This window comes from Aythya ferina (assembly GCF_964211825.1).
Source record: "Aythya ferina genome assembly, chromosome: 13".
In the NCBI taxonomy this organism is placed as follows: domain Eukaryota; kingdom Metazoa; phylum Chordata; class Aves; order Anseriformes; family Anatidae; genus Aythya; species Aythya ferina.
Window position 1 is genome coordinate 9,758,677 of NC_140311.1, and position 20,530 is coordinate 9,779,206.

Here is a 20,530-nt window from a genome sequence, read left to right on the forward strand (position 1 = left end):
AATGCCCAGGCAGAGGGGAGCACCATGCAAAAAGGAGCCAGCACCACAGTGGCAGTCTGCTCTGGTGTCTGTTTCATTGTCGGGGAAGTTATTTATCCCCCGTGCAGGAGACGTGCTGAAGTTGCCCTCCCCAGCAGCTTGCATCAGCTCCCACTGCCCAGGCCACCACCATCTTAAAATGCACTGGCTGTAAAATGAAATCTCCGCAAGCAATGGCAGATCTGTTCCCTTTGGGGACAAACGCTTTATGCTACCTTGCAAATTCCTACCTCCAGCAGGCCTTACCGTGTTAGTCTCTGCCTTCTGTGGGGAAGAGGCAGGTGGTTTTGGTTCTGAAGACTGACCTGCAAGAAAAAGCAAAGCCTCTCAGTTTAAGAGCTCCTCAGCTAACAGGTCCCACTGCTGGGACTGGAGGTGGCAACAGCCACAGGCCAGAGGGCAGTGACAGGCTCCCCAGAAACTGCTCCTGGCCGCTCCAGGAACAGTCATTCCAAAAATCTCTAGCCCTAGCACCTCCGAAGGCACTACAACTCCAAAATCAAGTCATTGCCATGTCATTTTGAATTCCCTTGCAGTCCACCCCATTCCCATCACAGCAGGTCAGGAGAAATCCCAGCCCCTTGTGGAGAGAGGAATCCAGGGCTCCATTCCCAGCTCTGCCTACTGGCTTGCTGTACCGAGCCATGGCCCCTCTCTGTGCCTCCATCTCCCTGCTACAAATATCTTGGCAAAGTGCTTCGAGATCCCTAGGAAGAAGGTGACAGAGGTAATAGCTTGCTGTAAGGTATCCCAGAAAGTACAGAGACAGCTTTGCCCAGTGCTAGGGATGCAGGAGAGAGCGGATCACCAGCAGGTAAGAGGCACACGTGGCAGACACCAGTCTCAGGTGGTAACCGTATCATCCTGCCTCGGATGATAATTCTGTCCCACTCGCTTTGCAGAGCACCCATCTCAGAGGCTGCTGAGCTACAAGCACCTTCATCCAAGTCTCCCGTGAACCCTGGCTACCCACGTGGCTGGGAAAAAGAATTCCTTCTGCAGCACTGACTAACCGTGGGCCATGCACGAAGGAGATGCCTGCAAGGAAAGCAGCAGGCGTCAGCACCCAAACGGAGTGGCAGGTCCATTTGCTCCTCCTACAGATAGGCTCTCCGGGAAAAACCCAGACTCCCAAAGGATCAGCACACTGGCATTTATACCGCGCAATTTCCTGCGTCGCGAGGAAATCCCAAGAACTTTGCTCGTCAGCAAACAGAGGCACAGCAAAAGCCATTTGGTGACTGCCACTGAGGGGACAGGCAAGTTCCAGCCCAAGCAAACTCCCTAGCCTCCAGCTGGACGTTCAGCCACACACCTGCCACGGCTCAGTGGGTCCAAGAGCTCCCCGTGACCAGTCCCAAGTGGATGGGCAGCAGGAGACATGGATGGGGAAAGAAGCTATGGAGAAGGGTACAAGCAGAGTCTGCTAACGCAGAATAAAAGCAAAGGTCATTGTCTCACAGGCCAAGGATTTAGGACAGCAGGAAACAAGAAGATCCTCACACCACAAAGCTCTACACGCTACATGTCCAGGCTTTCAAGAAAGCTGTGGCTTGTTCTTTACTCTCATCCTAACACCAGTAAGGAACTGTCAAGGTCTCAACTGCACCAACCAAGACGACTGGCCCTCTCCTCTCCAGATGGATAGCCCTATACAGAGCCCGTTCCCTTTGAATTCTTTGGGCACAGTTCTGTGGCAGGAACTCCTCAATCACTTCTTACACAGACTGTGTTCCCAGCAAAGGAACGGTCACTTTCATGGTCAGCAAGCACCCTCACGATCACCAGGCTGGCAGCAGCCACTGGATCGCAGGAATGAATGCTTTTAGGCAACACTGGCTATAAAACAAGCAAGTAGTCAGCAGCCCAGCCCCAGCTGGGCCTAAAATCCAGGTAGTCCCTCAGAAGCTTACAAAACCACTGCCAGATGCACAGAAGACCCTGACTGGAGCAGGCAGAAGCGGTTCCTCACCAGTGGAACCTGCAACGCCCCACGCAGCACACGGGGCTGGAAAGCTCTGTGTAAGCACACAGCGGCTCTGGCTCCAGCATCCTTCCACGGCAAGCTGGCCAGGATGGCACAGTCCCTGGGCAAGGCTGTCTACAGCTGTCCCGCAGCTGGCACAGTGAACACAGTGAGCTGTGACACAGTGAAGGGCAATGCCCCGCACGCTTAACAGCAAAGTTCCCGGTGGTGTTGGAGAAGGTACTCAAAGAGGGTCTCATGGTCCGTGTCTCCAAGAGGTAAGGGCCAAATGGTGTGAAGTAGATGCTTCCCTTGGCAGGCAGTGGCTTGTTTGCTGTGCCTGTGTCCCCAGAGCAGTGTTACTGGTGCCTCACAGGTAGGATGCCTTGAGAGCAGAGCACAAACCAAGCAGCACAGCTAGGGCTGTAGAATCACTCGGTGAGCTACAGGGGCTGGCAAGCTCAATGCCTCTTCCTCCCCTGGGGCAGCAGGACACTCTGTGTCCCATCAAGCAGTCTCTCTCTGGACACCCCAATGCCAGCTGAAACTGGCAGATTTTCATCCAGGTCACCCCAACATGCTGTCACTTGAGCTGTCACCTCACACGGCATTTTACAGAGCACGGCTCTTGGAGGGCAGGTCAGGACTCCCCTGCCTGGGGGAACCTCCTGCTTCTGGCAGAGCAGCTCTGCTGTGCTCTCCAAGCAGTGATGGCATCCAGGGTTTCCCCCCTCTCGCGATTAGCTCACTGCTGTGAGGAGAGAGGCACCAGGAAGAGCCCGGGGACGGAGGATGAGGTCTCTCACGGAAGGTCTTCCTCTTGGTTTCCCCTCCTCAGCGCACCCTACTCAGGGTTTTACACCTCACGAAATTCCAGGGGGCAGCGAAGCACTTAGCCTGCGATAGAGGCATCTGTCGAAGCTTGATGCGCTGAAGGAAGTCACACCACAAGCTGCTGGCATTTTGGTAACTACATCAGATCACCTAGAAGATCATGGCCTACCACAGACCGAGCAAAGTGAGACTCTGCGAGTGTCCGAGGGCCATGCGATGTCTTGTCACTGTCACTACGAGCACCTTCCGTCCTGAGGGACCCCAAAGCACTTTGCAATCTTCCAGAAGCAACTGGCTCAAGTTAATGATAGGAAATGGGGCAACAGGCAGTGAGAATCTCCTCTCCAGCGGGAACTCCACAGATGCAGAATGGGGTTATCCGGGACACGGGGTTGGCAACTCCCCCAAGCTGCAGCGATCTTTGGGTAAGTGGTAGGACTCCAATCTAACAGCGCAAGACAGAGCCTCCAGCGGCTCTGCGCTCCCTCAAGATCGGCCTAGGTTCAGCTCTGGCTGAGGAGAGCCCACCTACAGCATCACCAGCACCACTTCCTGCAGCACCCTGCGTTTTCCTTGAATGCTTCCCATCCAAGCACTGACCTGGCCCAATCCTGATTAGTTTATGAGATCTGAGAAGGTCACAGCTCGGAGGTGGTGTGGGGCTGCAGGTGGATTATCATGCCAAGCCACGCTGTCCCCTAACCCTGTAAATCGAGCTCTCCGCTGGCAACATGAGGATGGAGTCGCCCGTTAAATCCCTGAGTATCCTCGCTAAGTGTGAGCTACAGGCAGCACGCTGGCACCGGCTCCTCCCGTCTGGGCCCTGTGTGTCATAGAACCATAGACGTTAGAGATGGAGAAGCCCCATTAGGTCCCACTCCGTCCTTTCCCCCCCAAGGGCCAGTGCAGGATTGTTCCCTAGCGTCTCATCCAGTCCCAGGCAGGAAGCTTCCACCCCTCGCTGTTCAGTCTTCCCTGTGTCTCTCAGACTGAGCTATGCAGGTCCCCTCCCTCCCTCCTACTCACTGTTCAGCAGGCTCTCGGGCCCCTTCTGCGTGTCCAGGTTGGGCTGGTTCTGTTGGTTGTAAAATCGCAGCAGACACTGCTGGTTGCAGAAGTGTTTGATTTGCCCTCGCCAGTGGATGGTTTCCAGCAGCTTCCCCTGACGCTTGCAGGCATGGCACCGAGCTGCCTAAAGCCCGCATCAGCAGGAGAGAAACAAGGAGTAACTAACCACACCCCCTCCGAGTGCAACACAACTCTCCAGTGAACGGTGCACATGGCAAGGTGCTGTGAGCTTCCCCACAGCAGTGCCCTGCCAGTGCCAGCCGGGGTCTCCAGCGGTGCGAACTTCTCACAGCAGCACTAGCCGCGGATCCAGCACTGTGAGCTTCCTCAGTGCAGTGCTCTGGCAGGATCAGCTGGGGACTCCAGCTACGTGAGCTTCCCCGTAGCAGTGTCCCGTCATTGCCAGGCAGGACTCCAGCAGTGCCAGGTTCTCCGCAGCAGTGCCAGCCAGACTCCAGCAGTGCGAGCTTCCTCAGCGCAATGCCCACTTATCTGGGTGCCGTGCCCACCACAGCACTTAGCACAAGCTGCCAGTGCCAATACTGACCTTGAAGTACCAGAGCAAGTATTTGCTTTTGCAGTCTTCACTACAGAAGTCCCAGGTGCTGCCCTCCAGCTGCTCGGTGACCGCCCGCTGGCAGGTCTGAGAACAGTAGGTGCAGGTGATGCAGCACAGGCCCAGGTTCTTGGTGAAATCCTGTTTGTAAAGAAGCACACACCCTGCGGAGAAACAATAGGAGTGAAACCTTCCCAGGATGAACTGGGGGCCTCCCTGACCCAAACATGACCAGAATCCAGGTCTGCGGAGACAACAGAGCACGCGCAACACACTGTAGGGAACAATCCAGCACTGGCCCCTGGGGCTGGGATAAGATGGGACCTCATGGGGACTTGCCATCTCTCACCTCTATGCTTCTAGGAAGAGTCTGACTCCAACCTCCTGTGTGCAGGAACCCAGCAGGCAGGGCAAGGCCAGGTCAGGCCAGCCCAGACGCAAGAGCGTAGAAGTGCATGATGACAGGAGGAGCGGAGCTGCCACCTGCTGTCTCCCCAGCCCCCAGAGAGAGAAAAGCTGTGAGAAAGCCCTCCCCAAGGACACAATGAATGGTAAAGATCTTGCCCTCGGGCCTGGCTGGACAGCAAGCCATCCCCACTGACAGTCCTCCCTTTTCACTGCATGGCGAGGCTCTCGCCCCAGGGCCTGGCTAGACAGTCTCCCCTCTGCTCCACTCCATGCTCTCTTCTCCTCCCCCAGCAAGGGCTGGCATGGGGGCTCTGCCTCTCCCGTGCCTTCCCCAAGTACCTTCGCTGCAGAAGTTCTTCTCCACCCCCGAGAAGCGGATCTTCTCGTGCAGCAGCTTCTCCTGCTTGCAGTGCTCACACTGAGACACTACCCCACGCAGCCGCTTGAAGTCCTCGCAGCAGTCCTTGCAGCAGAACTGATACACCTTGTCCTGCCAAAGAGACCGCCACCAGGTCAGCCAGGCTGGCAGGAGGTCCCCAGGCTTCCCGGGGAAGCGAGGGCAAGACCATGGGTCTCTGCAGCCGGGGCATTCGTGGCACTGGCCCAGAAGGGGCTCTGCTTTGAGCAAGGAGAGGAAGAGCTCTGCGGTCCTCGCTGGGGTTGGCCTCAGCCTCAACGTGCTCCCCGGGGAAAGTCCTCACCTGCCAGTCAAGGATCTCCGGCTTCCCACTGAAAAGATTGTGGCAGTAATGGCAGTTCAGGTGGATCCCACCCTCCGGGCTGGTGCGCTGCGGGAAACAAAGACAGCTGACGGAGGGAGAGGCACACGGAGGGCAGCAAGCACCCGACCTGCACTGCCTCCAGTCGTGCTGCCTGCTCCACTGATCACAGCAGTCCACCGGCCCCGCTCAGACCCGTGCTGCCTGCCACTGTCAGTGACTCACAGTCAGTCCCTCAGATGATGTCTCAAGCTCCTGGGGAGCAGACTCTTGAGTAATTTCACTTTGCTTCCTTTGTACTGGGTGCAGCTCAGGGAGGCGAGCTTTCAGGCTGCCACCCCTCTGCATTTGAAAATGTTAAGGGATAGGGGCTCTGCTACCTCTGCTGGGACTTCCTCTGCAAGATCTCGAAGCACATGTGCCTAGTTCCTATTTTCAGGGTAATGTAACTTCAGAATTGAAACAGGCATTCTCATGCCACCTTCCTCTGCTAGATTCAAGAGCCGTTTAGCACTTGAGGTCTTGTCAACACATATACCTTATTAATAAAATAATCTGGATTTGTTGCTGATAAGGTGCTCTGCAAGTGCCTCTGTACATACAATTTTCAAGGCTCCCTGTAGTTTTGCAGCTTCTTTCAGGACTCTCCCTATTTTTCTTCTGCATTAAAAATGTGGACATTGGATGAATATCCCTCCTATCTGTGCCTCATTCTAGGTAGATCTTTTGCTCCCTCCCTAGGCCCCAAACTTTTAACTGTAGACTGAGGCACTCAAGCTTAGTAGCTTATCTGCTGCAATCACAGAGCCTTTTCAAAGTCCTTACTTTCCAGGACTTACAACCTCACATTACCTGGGTAAGGCTGATACAGGATCTTGCACTGAGCTGTATTTAAGTACACGTTAGGAGGAACCCATCTCGTCAAACAACCCAATGACTTTGCTTTGCCCTGACCTCAGCATGAGTTAACACTTCACTGGTTTTTGTTTCATCTGCAAAATTTTATCTTGCTTACTTTGACGTTATTTCCAGATGACTAATGAAGGTGTTGATATTATTGATATCCCAAGAAGATCCCCAAGAAGACATCATGAAACACTCCCTTCGGTGTGTTTTTTTCTGAGATCTGACAGTAAGACGTCACCTAATCCAGGTTATGCATGGCTTTACTCACATTTACTACAATGCTGATTTTACATGGCAAGAACTCAAGTGTCACATGAAGTCTACACCTGTAAAGACTCTTCAGCAACCCTTGCCCAGTTTGTGATCTCAAAGGATTTTTATTTTTTTTGTGATATCAAGGATTTTTTTTTTGTTTGTGATATCAAGGATTTATTAAAAAAAAGAAAAAGAAGAGGAAATAGAAAAAAAAAAAAAAACACAAAAAACAACACACAAAATAAAACACTGCAACTGTCAGTAACTAACTCTCTACCTCTAGATGCTCTAAGTTTTCTCCATTGCCCAAGGCATGTCTTGGCCTAGGTTTCCCAGGTCTTCCTGGCTGTTGCTTTGTTCTTTGACAACTGTACAAAACTAATATTCTCCCAGTTGCCTTTGAATACCATGAACATTTCACAAATGCTAAAACTCAACACCAGAAAACTGAAAAGTATCAACCAAGCCTTTGAGGACTATTAGGACATGAGGTCTCCAAGCCTGCTGGCTGTGAATTCTTAGACGACATGACCTGGGTGACTTATGTTCCTTGGTGATACCTGGTTCAGAGTGCAGCTCCGCCTCTTTCCATGCTAGCAGGTGCTGATGGTGCTTTGTTAGCTCATTTGTGCTTTTGCTTGTACCCTTGTAAGGCCACTATGTCCCAAACCACTCATGCAGCGCAGTTCTGTGCTGCACTCCCACTGGGCATAAGCTGCTAGACAGGACATAATTACAGCCAGCCTTATCTCGGCTGAAGAGAGGGGAGATAGGGCCAAGAATAAGAAAGCGACAGCTACAGTCACTGGAACTCCTGTGCTCCAGCAGAGACTTTCTTATGGACCCTCCCTGAGGAGCCTGAAGAAGCTGCAGCCTCTGCTAAGTGTGAAAAGAGGCAGGAGCTCTAGGGCCCAGCCCAGCATGAAGGATTTTTCAGTACCTGGAATTTGGTCCAGCAGCTGGGGCTGCAGAACTGGTAGACAACCCGGTCTGTCTTGTTGTAATAGCAGGGTTCAGATAAACTCTTTCTGCAGAAGCTGCAGGGTCTAGGGGGACCTGATGAAACAGACAGGAATTGGTGAGGCCAGCAGCAAAGGACTGGATTCTGAGGATGGCATGCAAGCTACTCACACATCCTCAGTCTGGAAAGCTATTACCAGAAGGGAAGGGACAAGAACATCAGGGAACTAAGAGCACCAGCTTCTGCTAGGACAGAAATATCAAACAAGGATGGAAAGCAGACTGGTTCAAGGAAGTGATCCTGGCTCTACAGAAATTTGGACAAAACAGACTGCAATACTTGTACCAGTCAACAGAGACCATACGCAGTCCTGGACACCCTGGTACTCTGTGCAATTCCAGCACAACACAGTACTACAACTGCTTCCTGCGTTCTCAAGAACAGCAATGGACACTATCCCCTCAGCATTACAATGGCTACGTACTGCAGGGTCACTCCCTCTCCACATCTCCTTCCACTTGCCTCCCTGGACTCCTCCCCAGACACCTTCCCAGGTGAGCACCATGCCTTCTTTCCAGTCTCATCCACAAGGCATAAATAGCACAAAGGAAGGAGTTAAGAGTGGAGAGGTGAGTGAATCCCTGTGAGCGCCCTTACCAACCAAGCCTGACTGCTTCACTTTGTGGGAGGTAGTGCAGCAAATGGAGCAGAACAGTCCCATCTTGCCACTGCGATCCACGTTGGGCAGCATGTCGAAGTTTTTGCACAGCGTCTTGCACCACATGCACGGGTAGACTCGGGTGTTCTTCTGCAAAGACAGAGCAGAACAGAGCTGCCAGGGAGCCCATCAGAGCCACGGAGGTCTTACCCTCACACTCCACCCCACTACAGCATCCACCACAGGGCAGCTCTCCCGCAGGGAACACTCGATGTGAGAGCCAGGCTCACGGTCTGCAGGTTCAGGTGGTGGTAGAAAAAAGCCACCTTTGGCACCTCTGCTTCTCATTTCAAGGGTACCCTGGCAGGAACACAGAAGCTGGCAGTCCTATCAGGGCAGTTAAGCAAAGCCTGCTCAGACCACAGAGGAACAGATACAGCCAAGCTTTGGGGAGGCATCCAAAAGAAGCCATCTCATGCTAACTGCATTTCCCAGTGTAACTGCACAGTCCAGCTGTATCTGAGTGTTTGACCTGTGCTCCAGGATGGGCCCCAAGCAGTACAACTAACTTCTATTTGCCTGCTTCAGAGTTTCTCCACAGCAGTCTCTTCAAGCTGTTCTGTCAGCAATAAAAGAACAGGGGGGTTGAAGCTGCCTGCTATTTATTGCATCAAGTGTCCTGTGCCAAACTGAATGAGGGAGATGTGTACCCACCGAGGAGCCCCCTCTCCCCTCGCCCCCGGCAGCTGACTCCACACACCTTCTTGTAACTGTTGAGACAGGCGGAGTTGCAGAAGCGCTTTTGCTGGCCTTCGTGGAAGAGGTACTCCAGGGGCAAGCCCTTGTTGTAGATATAAAGTCCACAGTTATCACAACAGTTGGTTTTCAGCCCCTTGGTGGCTCGGAACTTGGTGAAGCAGGCATCGCTGCAAATGCGGTGAACCACGTTCCCATTGCTGACCTCGTGCTGGATCTGCAGAGACACCGTTGCTGTCACTCCCTCAGAACACCACGGGTCTCCCTCCCACACGCATGCCACACACAGCCCTTGGGAGAATGGGCTGTTACACTAAAACCCAGGCGAGTTCCCTATTGGAAGCTGCTGTCAACTCAAGCTGGCTTCTCGCCAGGAGCCAGCAGAGCAACTGGGAGAGTGGAGTGGCAGAAAGTAGCAGTCTGCAGGGTGGGGAGAAGCAGAAGCTGTATTTCTGGGAATAAGGGCTAGTTCACAGCAGCAAGGCAGAACCTGGGAGTGAGCCTGAGGCAGCTCAGGGACTGAGTCCTCACACAACAGGAGAACTCAGCAAATGCTCAGCAATGGTTCCAGGCAGGGACAAGGTCTGCGGGTCACAAGCTCCTGATCGGGGACAAGCAAAATACAAGGGATTTGCTTACCTCACCAGGTTTATGGCAGACACTGCAACGGATGGTGTCTGAGGGGTCAGCAGACTGAGGTGCTGGTCTCTGCTGCTGGGCCTCATAGAGGGAGAGGCAGACGGAGGTGCAGAACTCATGGAAAGAGCCTCCTGAACCAATCTGGGCAACCACAGAGTCCTTGGTGTTCCAGATCTCCCTGGGGATCAAAAGGAATGCGTTAGTGCAGGGACATGCCAGTCCTGCCCCAAAAGGATGGGGTGGCATGCTGCGGTGCAGGGACTTTGCTATCCCAAGGAGGTGGCAAGAACTGGCCCACAGCAGCCTCTGCTCCAGCCCAGAGCGGCGGTGCCTGAAGGTGAAGCATGCAGGAGGTTGTTTTGAGGGGAGGCAGGGATATGGGGCATTAAGCCTGGCAGAGAGAGACAATAAATAATGTGAAGGGGGTGAAAGGAAGATGGGATACACAGCGAGTGACAGAAGACATGGGGCAACACCTGGCAGTGGACAGATGATGTGGGAGACAAAGGAAGCATGAGGATCACAGGGATGGGTACTGGCAGGCAGGGCTGTGGGGCAAGTGAGTGGGGTCACAAGCACAGGATCGCTGACGAAAGGGCAATGAGCGCTCACTTTTTACAGAAGGTGCATATTTTCTTGCCAGGTGGTCTTTTTGAGAAGGTGGTGAGGCAGGAGCTGGAGCAAAAGAGCTGAGGGAGCCCTTTACGCTGGTAGGCAGTCTGGCCCTTCTGCAGAGGGGTCCGGCAGTTGGCACACGTCATCTTGGTGACAGTAGAGCGGGCGGCTCGCTGAGCCATCTGCGTGCGTAAGGACATGCGAGTCGAGCGTCGGGTACGAAAAGGAACAAAATCCTCGTCATTGGGATCGTCCACCATCGCATCAGAATCTTCATCAGAGACTGGAACTGCAAAGCAGAGGCAGAAGACGCAGAGAAATTCCCCATTAGGAACTGAGACAGAAAGTCATTCCGTGAGAGGCATGCTGGGGCTTTCCATGGTCATCTTGCTGCAGTCTCTCTATGCTTTCTATCTTCCTTGTTAGCAAGATAAAGGGACCCAGTAAACCTTAAAAGGACCAGTAAACCTTAAAAAGAACAAGCTGGATTACCAGACACTTCTCCAGTACAGGCAGACAAAGAAGGACCAACCAAAAAATGCTAGGGAATGTCAGGGCAACTTTCAGCATCTCAAAGAACAGATTTCAAGTACTTTTACAGGGAAGTCCCCCAAACACAACCTTCCTCCAGACAGCCTGATGGCTTAGAGGCAAAGGAAGAAAGGTCCTGGCTAAGGAGATGGAAGATGGATTTCCTGGGAACACCCCCAGAGTCTCATCCTATTACTACTTGCTGCTTGTCCACAAACCACTGTAAAAACACTACAACCCTCTCCTCAACTTAAAGGCGCTGAGAAATCAAGGCAAGAACCCTGAAATGAAAACTCACGGGCAAAGGGACCTGTCCAGTGTAACAGGAAAGGCTGCACGAAAGCTCCAGAGTCCCTACCCCCATCCTATTCACAACACAGTCTGCCTGCCCGTGCTGGGCCTAGGCCTCACGCTCTGGCTGAAGGCAGGCACCGGCCAGCCCTGGTTACTCACTGCTCTCAGCGGAGTTCACAGTTTCAGGCCTGGCAGTTTCTGATCTTCTGGCTCGTTCACTTCTTTTCTGTTCCTAGAAGACATTCAGAAAATACTTAGACTAACCATCTGCTGGGACGACCATGGGTAAATATCTCAGATCACAGCGCAGTTTCAACCTCTGGGTTTTGAATTCCCAATGACCAGGCTGAAAAAGAAAAAAACTCCACGGATACGTGACCAGAGATGGCAAGGGGGGGGTAGAGGGGCAGGCAGGCCTATGGGAATGACATTCCACCTGGGGGTGGCAGGGAGAGAGATGCTGAAGCCACATGTACAGCACAGTGGCAGCACACGCAGGGACCACGCCATCACTGGAGACGTGCAAGCTCCTTCTCAGAGGGGTGACCGGACAGCCAGCATCTCTCAGTGAGTTTGGCAGCAGCCAGACACCCCCAGTGCTCCGGCAGCATACGTACTTGACTGCATTCTCCTCACCTTCTCAGCTGGCGTCTCGCTTCCCTTCCCAGACAGGCCTTCTCCTGCAACAGAAGCACAGAAGAAACTTGAATCTCACGTCTTGGTTTTCTCCAACAGAAGAGAGACCTCCCTGCACGAGGGGAGGCAGGCTATGGGAAACATCTCCTGGTCACCCTCATCTCCAGGAAGGACTCCGATGATGAGGAGCGTGACTTAAGATGATGTACGGCAGCAGCTTTATCAGGGGAGCTCCTAGCTGCCACAAACATTAAAAATCAAAGTTAAAGCTACGAAAACCAGAGTGAGAGCTTGTGTGCACCAAAGGAACAGCTTCCAGAACGTTATTCCTAATCGGCAAGACACTTTTTCCACATCTAGCCCATCAGCAGCCCCAATGATTTCCATGGCAGGGGAAGATGGGGAAAGCTGGAGTGGAGAACAGCCTCCAACTTCAGCCGGCAGCCTTCTGAGCTACAGGAAGCCGAGTCCTGCAGAGCCAACAACCTACCTGCTGGTGGCACAGCCTCCTGTGCCTTCGGTACGCTACTTTCTTTAAGGGAGTTGTTCCCGTTGTCATCTCCTTCCTCCGCCTGGTTTTCCTCCGTGGGCTCCTGGGGCAGAGCTGCTGCGTTATTGTCCGGGCTCAGCTCCCCCTCTGCTTCCCCTGCAGGCCCTTCCCTCTGCACAGGCGAGCTTTTTCTTGGTGCCTTCAACCTCGTCTTTTTTGACTGTTTAAGACTGAGCTGTGCAGGGGCCGCTGGCGGAGTTGAGGATTGTGCTGTGGTTTCTTCTGTGGCTGGGGCACTGCCGAGATCTCCAGAGTGAGGAACGGGCTGTGGGGGCGATTCGGGGGCATTGTCATCAGACGGCGCAGGAATAGCAGCGGCACCATCTTCCTTTAGGTCCCCAGAGTCTTTTTTTGGTGCATCTTCCCCTTCTTTCCACGTTTCTGGAACGAGGGCTTCTCTAGAGGGGGCAGAGGAGTCCCCCGGCCCATCCTCTGCGTCCTGGGAAGGCCGTGCCTTATACAGCCCGTCCAGACCCTCCGATTTATCTAGCTCCATCAAGCCAGCAGTTTTATCCAGGTCATCTAAGACACCGGGTTTCTCCAGCATGTCCAAGACGCTAGGTTTATCTAGACTGAGGTCACTTGATTTGTTTAGTTCAGACAGGCTGTCCCCCTTCACTAGAAGGTCCAAGTCCCCGTCTGCGGTCATCTGCTTGGATTGATCCCAGTCAGGGGGCTGAAGAACTGAAGCCTCCTGGGTAGAAGCTGTTTGGGAGCCCAGGAGATCTTCCCCAAACTCCATGTCAGCAGGAAGATCGCCAATAAGTGGTTTGTCAGGCAGAGACAGGGGGTCCAACGAGCCCGAAAACTCACTGGAATCCATTTAGAAGATGACAACTGGAAACGAGAGAGAGACTTGCAAGTTAATGGAAAATAGACTAACGGTGCATGAATTGCCCACTCCTCTGAACACTGCTGGAGTAACTGGAGGCCCGGTAAGATTCTTGCAATACCCAGCATCCCAGCAAGTCAATCGCATCTGCTCGTGGGGTTACAGAGCTCTGAGGCCGAGCAGCAGCAGCCAGATGCAGCCGTTCGGCAAAGCAAACCTTTCAGAATTCTCTATAGCATCCACACCCCTCGCCGCAGCGTGGCAAACAGACGTGCTTATGCTAAAGGACACAGTGGGATATCAGAAATGATTTGAGCACCAGTTCAGGAGGCTTCACGCAGCTGTTCTGCAGAGCGTAATAAGCCTTTCGCTGCCTTCCTCTGCATCTCACCAGACCCGAATAATCTGGCCTGTCCTTTCTCCTCATCTGCTAGCACACAGCTAACCCATCTTTTATTTTTAAAATATCTCTTCTCTTAAACACAGAAACAGAAAGAACTTGATTATAGCTCTGCAGTCTGGTCCTTGAACGAGATGCAACATGACAAAATGCAGGAGTTTTGTCAGAGGACAGGCACAAACCACGTTACCCCCTAACTACAGCTACAGCCCGGGGCCATAGCGATGGGGGCCAACACTCAGAAAACAACCAGAAGAAAAAAAAATGAAGTTTTTTCTGCAGGGAGGTGTGCTGCCATTTACCACCACCAGACGGACAAAGCTGCAGCCCAGCTCCTCCAGCCAACACCACCGCAAGGCAGGAAGGGCAAGACCACGAGGTGAGGCCAGAAGGCGTTTGTATTCCTGTGGCTAACGACGAACCGTACCCCTGCAAAGGGACAGAAGCTGAAAAGCCTGAAGAGGGAAAGGGAGCTGGAGCCTGACTTGATGTAGCATCACGTCCCCAAAACAGGCTGCAACTAGACGCTACAGGGAAGGCGCTGTAACCAAAAGATGTGGCAGCAACCTGTTCCCCTATTAGAATCATCCTAATCCTAACTTTGGCACTGTTTTGAGCCCTGGACATTCAGTATTCCTGCCTGTTTGGGCTTACCATGAGCATAACACACCCATAGCTATGAAGGAGGAGGCCTGAAGCAATTTCACTGTGATAGCTGAGCAGTGCTTCCATTACATCCTCTGAAAGGACAAACAAATCTTACTCACAAAGGGTTTACTCAGAACTACACAAGAAATATTTGGACAGAGAAGGTACCCAACTTCTGAACCTCATTTAAGCAGGAGTTGAAGAAATCATACCTTACAGCTGGAGTTCAAAGTCATTATCTCCTTCCTTTTATCTAAAAACACTGCAACATTTTCTGTTCCAGATAAGCACTGTTCCCCCAGTCACAAACAGAAACTACAGAAATTGTCATCTTCACAGTCTCAGCAAGTCTCACCAATAAAGACTGATTATTCCATTCATTTTCTTTAGTTACAAAGAGACAAAGCTTCCAGAACGAGCTAATTCTAGAGCAATGCACAGCCTAATGTGCGTTTTAGGGTGGGTGACAGGGAGGAGAACAGAGTAAAGCAGAAGTAAAGACATTTGAAAGAAAGGTCGTAAGAAGTTGAAGGAGGTGAGAATCCCCTCAAGACAAACCTGTTTTCAGCTGCTCTGAACACAAACAACGCCTCCTTCTCAAAGGTGTCTCTCTGGAAACCTGGGTGCGGGACAACAGACCTCAGAACAAGCAGCAGAAGGGCTGAGCCCCTCAGATGAGGAAGGAAAACTCATTTACACGCTTTTGTGCATGTCTGCACCGAACCAGAGAGGTGATACTCCTACAGCATTTGCTACCTGCAGCTGGCCTAGGCTTTGCCTAGTAGAAAGAGACCTTGGGAACAATTCTGGAGCATAAGAAATCCATTTTGGCATTCCTTCCTAGAGGATAATCCAAGCAGCAATCTAGGAAAACCTACAAACTCGCCATGCTATTTGCGTGCCCTGCCAAACAAACAAAAGCAGCTGGTTCCAACAGAGCCTACCTTAACGCTGGCTTTCCAGCTCTGTGCACTAGGGCGTTATGATGCAAGGCAAGACTCTGACAAAACTTACTGGTGACGACACCGACCAGCACAACGGTCTTAAAGGGAACCAGTATCCCGCAGGTTGAGTCAACTCCAAAATATTGGTATGTGGAGGGAAAGACATGAGGACAAGAAAGAGCTGAGAGTCCACAACAGGAGCACTCGCTTGCAAGTTCTGTTTGGAAGCACAGTGCTTGCCCTGTGTGCTCAAGCTCCTGTCCTCTCTCAGCAGCTCTGTCCGAATCCCCCAGCAGGACAGCCCACGTTCTGCTGAACAGCCCGAAACATCTTCACAGGGTGTGCAAAGCTACGGACTGCCGCAGTCAGTCAAGCAAAATGTCCATCTACTCGAGCATCCCATCCCTATTCACACCAGGAGTGGGAATCTGGGGAGAGAGTATGAGAAACAGAACTAACTGGGCAATTCCTCTTCAGGGCATCCTCCAATATCTGCTGCTGAAGAACTGCTTGGCTCGAGCTGCACTGAAACTGTCACTGCTAGGAGGCTGTACTGGACAAATCCTCAGTGAATTTGACTAATCCCCCTTTGGACCAATTTATATTTTGTGCCTCCAAAAGTTCCCGTTCTAACACCTTCTGCAGCCTAACATTTTGTTTTAAAAAATATTTTTTTTTCTGCCGCAGCAGAGCTCCGTGACAAGTAGATGCAGAAACAGATGGGCGCTGACTTCTGATGTACTTATCAAAATCTGGAAGAGCTGATAGAGATAGTGTTGAGATGGACCCCAGGAGGTGATGATGCCGCAAGCAGTTTGGGTGGGAAAGCAAGGAATGCTTCTGCCCATCACTGCAATTCTGTTTCCCTGACAGCAAAGTCTTTACAGCGACTTCCAACTGCCGGCTGATCAGGATCAAGAAGGCAGCCCCTAGAAGAGGAGAGAAGGATGCTTTGCAGCTCCGTGGGTTGCTCTGAAGCTGAACTCAACCCGAGAAAATTAGAGCTGCCCAGCTGCAGGCAGCAAGGTAAGAAACCCTGCTTCTTTCGCTTGCCCCAGGCTTTCAGATTCGTCTGGACTTTCTGCTGAGCTTCACAGTGAGTTATGCTGCCAGCTGAATGTGAGCTTTACCTCCTGGTAAGGTCTCTTCTCACTACCTCTGACGGATGAATAACAGCTTATTGTTTCTGGCAGATGCTGAACTGATCCACCACATTTCATCTCCTTTTTACTCCAGGACTATCTAATGCACAGATCACTCACTGGGCTCTGGTCATCGGTCTGACTGAAACCTCCCTCTTTTCCAGCCATACCTGGCAAGGAGGGGAGTACACTGCAAGATTACTCAATAAAAAAAAAAACAGGAGACAGCATGCCAAAATCCTGCACATTTTCACAATCTGCCCACAATCAGACATTTGGAAACGCCTCCCTTGGGACTCGGCACCATCCCCTCCAGAACATTCAGCAAGAGATGTCCCTGGGAAGATGAGGTTCAGAGCAAAGCCCCCTGCACGACAGCCCGAAGCACAGCACCTTTCAGGTGCAAGAGTTTCCAGGGAGGCAAAGGGACTGCTGAGGGTCCTCCAGGAGCACGCAGGCACAGCTCTGACCATCACATCCATCTCTGCTGGGACACTCAAGTCTCCAAGCGACTGGCTGGGGCTTTATGTACCTTGCTCAAGGCACCACTGGTGCTGTACCTGCACTCCTCTTCCACATCCGAGTGTCCTTACTCAGCTGCCTGTTAGCAGGGGAATACACGGCCTACCTGCAAAACCGTGGAGCTACCATCAAAGATTTAATTAAAATCAGCGAGAAAAAAAATACTGCTGGTGCTCCCTCACCGTGAGGCGAGGGCCTCGGAGGTCTCCAGTGCCCAGAGAAGAGCACAGCCACCGGCAACTGCCTGCCCCCAGCAAGCGCCTGCTTGGGTGCCTCTCCCAGGCTTGTCGCTGGATGCGGATTCAGGTTTTAAAGATTTTGAAGGCTGAAGTATTTACCTTTTTCGCTCGAGATCATTTGGTACACAGAAAGCATTAAAGAAGAACTGCCACAATTAAGACACTTCATCGACATTCCAGTTAGCTCTTACCTACGAGTTCTCTAAGACCTGAGCAGAGAGCTCTGAAGGAAATTCTCATTTTGGTACCAAATTTTAGAATAAATTGTAACACCCAAACTAGTATTTCCTGACAAAAACAACGGTGGTCAATACATGGCTCCATCCATAAAAAAATTAAGGAAATAATACAACGTCCTACCAGCATGGTTCTAGGCAACACATCTTCATTAAGTACAGAGCCTCGAATGACAAATGCGGCAAAGGCTAACTTCATTGTGGCAATCTATCCGAGTTTACCTGGGCAGCTTCTAGCCTTCCAGATTTAAGCACTGCAAACATTTATTACAGATTGCCTAACTCGTTTTAAAGCAAATTAATTCATGAAGAATCACCGGGGAACCGAGCGCACTACTGCGGGCCAGACAAAATTCTCTGGAAAGGGGCAGAAACGATTTCATTATTCACTGGTGGTTTTGGAGGCGGCTCTGCCTCCCACCTGGCAGCCCAAAAGGCATTCAGAGAGCACAACGCCCCCGGTGCCGTGCAGTCCATCACTGCTGCCACACGGCACCGCGACGGACCACGACCATCGCCTGCTTGGTGGTGTGTCTGCACGTGCAGAGACTGGAGGAGTTGAGGTGCTTAAAAAACAACCAAAATACATCCAACCCTGTAATAGGAGAACCCCAGTGTTTCAAGAATCAATCATTGCTTAGAAAACACATTCCATTGATAAACCTATCTCATTATAGAAAGAAATGGGGAGACGCAACACGACCCATCCCAATAAAACCACCAAGATGTACAGCAAAGGACTCCGGAGAAACAGGCAATCGCACAGGAATGCTCCAAAGGCTGGGAGTCAAGGTTCGACAAACCCAGAAATAGCTCTTACACGGTCACCACCACAGACAATCGCCTGCTTAAACGACTGACCCAGCGGTACGTAAAACTGCAAGTCAGAGGGTTTACGGCAGCGTTCAGCAGTTCTCAAGTCAGCTGCAGCTACTGCCGGTGTCCCTGGACAAGCTCCTCAGCCTGCCCTTTGCAGGCAGGGCTCGGGGGACAGCTGCCCGCTGTGCTCTCCCTGCGTGTTACCGGTTCTCTCGGTTCACCCAGAGCAACCAGCAGCAGCGATCACAACGCCAAACCCCCTGACACAGAGCAGATGGTGCTGCACAACCCCACTGGGTCCCCAAAATTCCCCAGCGGCAGGGCCAACCGAGCCAGATTTTGAGCTTGCCTTTCAGGAACTTCATCTCAGCTCCATGCAAAAGGAAGGACAGGTTTCCGAATTCTTGCCCAACTGTCTGGCTTTGGGTTGACCAGAAGGCTCCAAAGGGACTTGGCTATGCTCCTGGGGTCTCAGCGCTACGTGCTGGTAATCCAGCACTTCTGCACTAGCAGCAAACGCTAAAGCAAACAGGAGCGTGCCCATCCATCAGGGATACCCTCACATCGCTTCCCAACACCTCCCGAGGTCCCTCCCAACCTGGATCCTTCTTCCTACGGTTCTTCGACCGAGCCTTCCTGCTGGGGAAAGTGGGAGAAGGCCACGGGGTCGCAGGGAGGGTGCCCATCGGAAGGGAAAAGATGGAATTTCCCTTCAGCAGCCCTCCGGGTCCGAAATAGGGGACGCGAGGCGAGCGATCCAGCCGGGTAGCCCCACCTTCCCCAGCGAGCTCCCTGCCCGCGGGGCTGGTAATGACGGCAAGGGGCTCGAGGGGACAGCAGGGCGAGAAACTGCGCTGTGAGCACCCCACCAGGACCTGCAGGGTGACACGGCCCCGTTACGGGGTGAACAAACAACGGCCCCATAGGGGACCCCGGGCTTCACCTCACCCATGGGGGTCACCCACAGGAGAGATAACGCACGGGAATTCGCACCCGGGGGGCTCAGCCCCGGCCCTTGCCCTGCCCAGGGACCCCCTGCCCCGAGCACGGCCCCGACACCGGGACCGGGACCGGGACCGGGACCAGGACCAGCCCCAGCCCCAGTGGCGCCCCCCAGCGGCCCCGCCCCTCTCCAGACCACGCCCCCTCCCCGCAAACCCCGCCCCTTTTCGCCAGTCCCCGCCCCCTTCTCTAGGTCACACCCCTTTCTCCAGACCACGCCCCTTTTACAAACCACGCCCATCTCCCCGCGCGTTAGCCCCGCCCCCCATCCTGCGGGGGCCCCGCGCCGCACGCGCCTGCCCCGCCCCCCCCCCCTCCCCGCGCCCACCGCCGCGCGCCCCCCACCTCCCACCCCTCCCTCCTCTCCCCCCCCCCTTCCTCCCGCCCCGCGCTGCCCGCAGGGAGGGGCCCCCTCGAGGCGGCGGCGGCGCCGCCCGCACCTGGCCGCCCGGCACCGCGCCGCCCGCTCTGCCCCCAGCCCCGGTGCGGGGTCGCGGCCCCTTTAAATGGAGGCGCCGCTCGGAGCCCTCAGCGCGCTGCGGGCCCGGGAGGGGGCGGGGGCAGCTCCCCATTGGCCGCGCCGAGCGAGGGACGCGTCCCCATTGGCCGCGCCGGGGCTGGGGCTCGCGAGACTCGCTGGCAGGCGGCGGCCTCCAAAACGCGGAGCGGGAGCGGCGGCTGCGGAGCGGAGCGGAGCGCGCAGCCCGCACTGTGCCGGCCGCACGGAAAACCCGGAGCGGATCCCGGAGCGGATCCCGGAGCGGCACCGCGCGGAGCCGAGCCCCGGGGGCGGGGAGGGGGCCGGGGGGGGGCCGGAGCGGGGCACCCCGAGCCCCTCGCTGCCCGCGGGGCCGCCCGCAAAGTGCGGAGCGGATCTCACGGAGCGGGACGCTGCCCCCCCCCCCACCCCCCTCCCTCCACCCCCCTCCCTCCACCCCCCGTTAACCCTTTCGCCGCCGCCCCCGGCCTCTACCTGCGCACCGGCGGGGTGGGGAGGGGAGGGGGAAACGGAGGGGGAGGGGAGGGGGGGGGGAGCGGCCCGGCCCGGCCGCCGTCGCCACCGCCGCCGCCTCCCCGGAGCTGGAGCCGTCTCCCCGGGGCGGTGAGTGACAGCGCGGCCGGGCGGGGCTTCGCGGGGGCCCGGGACGCGGCGCCGCCCCCGGGAGGGGCTCCCCCGGCCCCCGGCCCGCGCCCCTCCCCCGCGCCACGCCCTCACACGCCCCCCCCTCGGTGCCCCTCACGCCCCCCTCACGAGGCTTCGCCCCCCCCACCCCCACGCCCCGCCCCGCCCCCCCGCGCTCCCCTCACGCCCTTCCCGCCGCCGCCGGCCCCGTGCACGCGCGCGCGGGCACTGC

The 20,530-nt window shown here is 54.3% G+C and overlaps 1 protein-coding gene across 4 annotated transcripts in view; it reads right to left on the bottom strand.

Annotated features, from left to right (window-relative positions):
• The window catches only part of ZMYM3 (zinc finger MYM-type containing 3), a 28,024-nt gene extending 7,523 nt beyond the window's left edge, over positions 1-20,501 (bottom strand). The window contains exons 1-14 of one of the 4 annotated variants that reach the window (XM_084534518.1): positions 20,149-20,501; positions 12,332-13,228; positions 11,842-11,885; positions 11,365-11,437; positions 10,378-10,669; positions 9,766-9,943; positions 9,131-9,343; positions 8,370-8,520; positions 7,692-7,807; positions 5,573-5,659; positions 5,211-5,361; positions 4,455-4,627; positions 3,866-4,031; positions 286-344 (exon numbers count right to left, since the gene is read on the bottom strand). In XM_084534518.1, the coding sequence (XP_084390644.1) occupies positions 286-344; positions 3,866-4,031; positions 4,455-4,627; positions 5,211-5,361; positions 5,573-5,659; positions 7,692-7,807; positions 8,370-8,520; positions 9,131-9,343; positions 9,766-9,943; positions 10,378-10,669; positions 11,365-11,437; positions 11,842-11,885; positions 12,332-13,214 (2,586 nt within the window). In that variant the 5' untranslated portion in view covers positions 13,215-13,228; positions 20,149-20,501. Of the gene's footprint in view, positions 1-285; positions 345-3,865; positions 4,032-4,454; positions 4,628-5,210; positions 5,362-5,572; positions 5,660-7,691; positions 7,808-8,369; positions 8,521-9,130; positions 9,344-9,765; positions 9,944-10,377; positions 10,670-11,364; positions 11,438-11,841; positions 11,886-12,331; positions 19,215-20,148 lie in introns of those variants that run through there. The other 3 variants (XM_084534517.1, XM_084534516.1, XM_084534519.1) reach the window with 3 other exon arrangements.
• Positions 20,502-20,530: the final 29 nt, after the last annotated feature.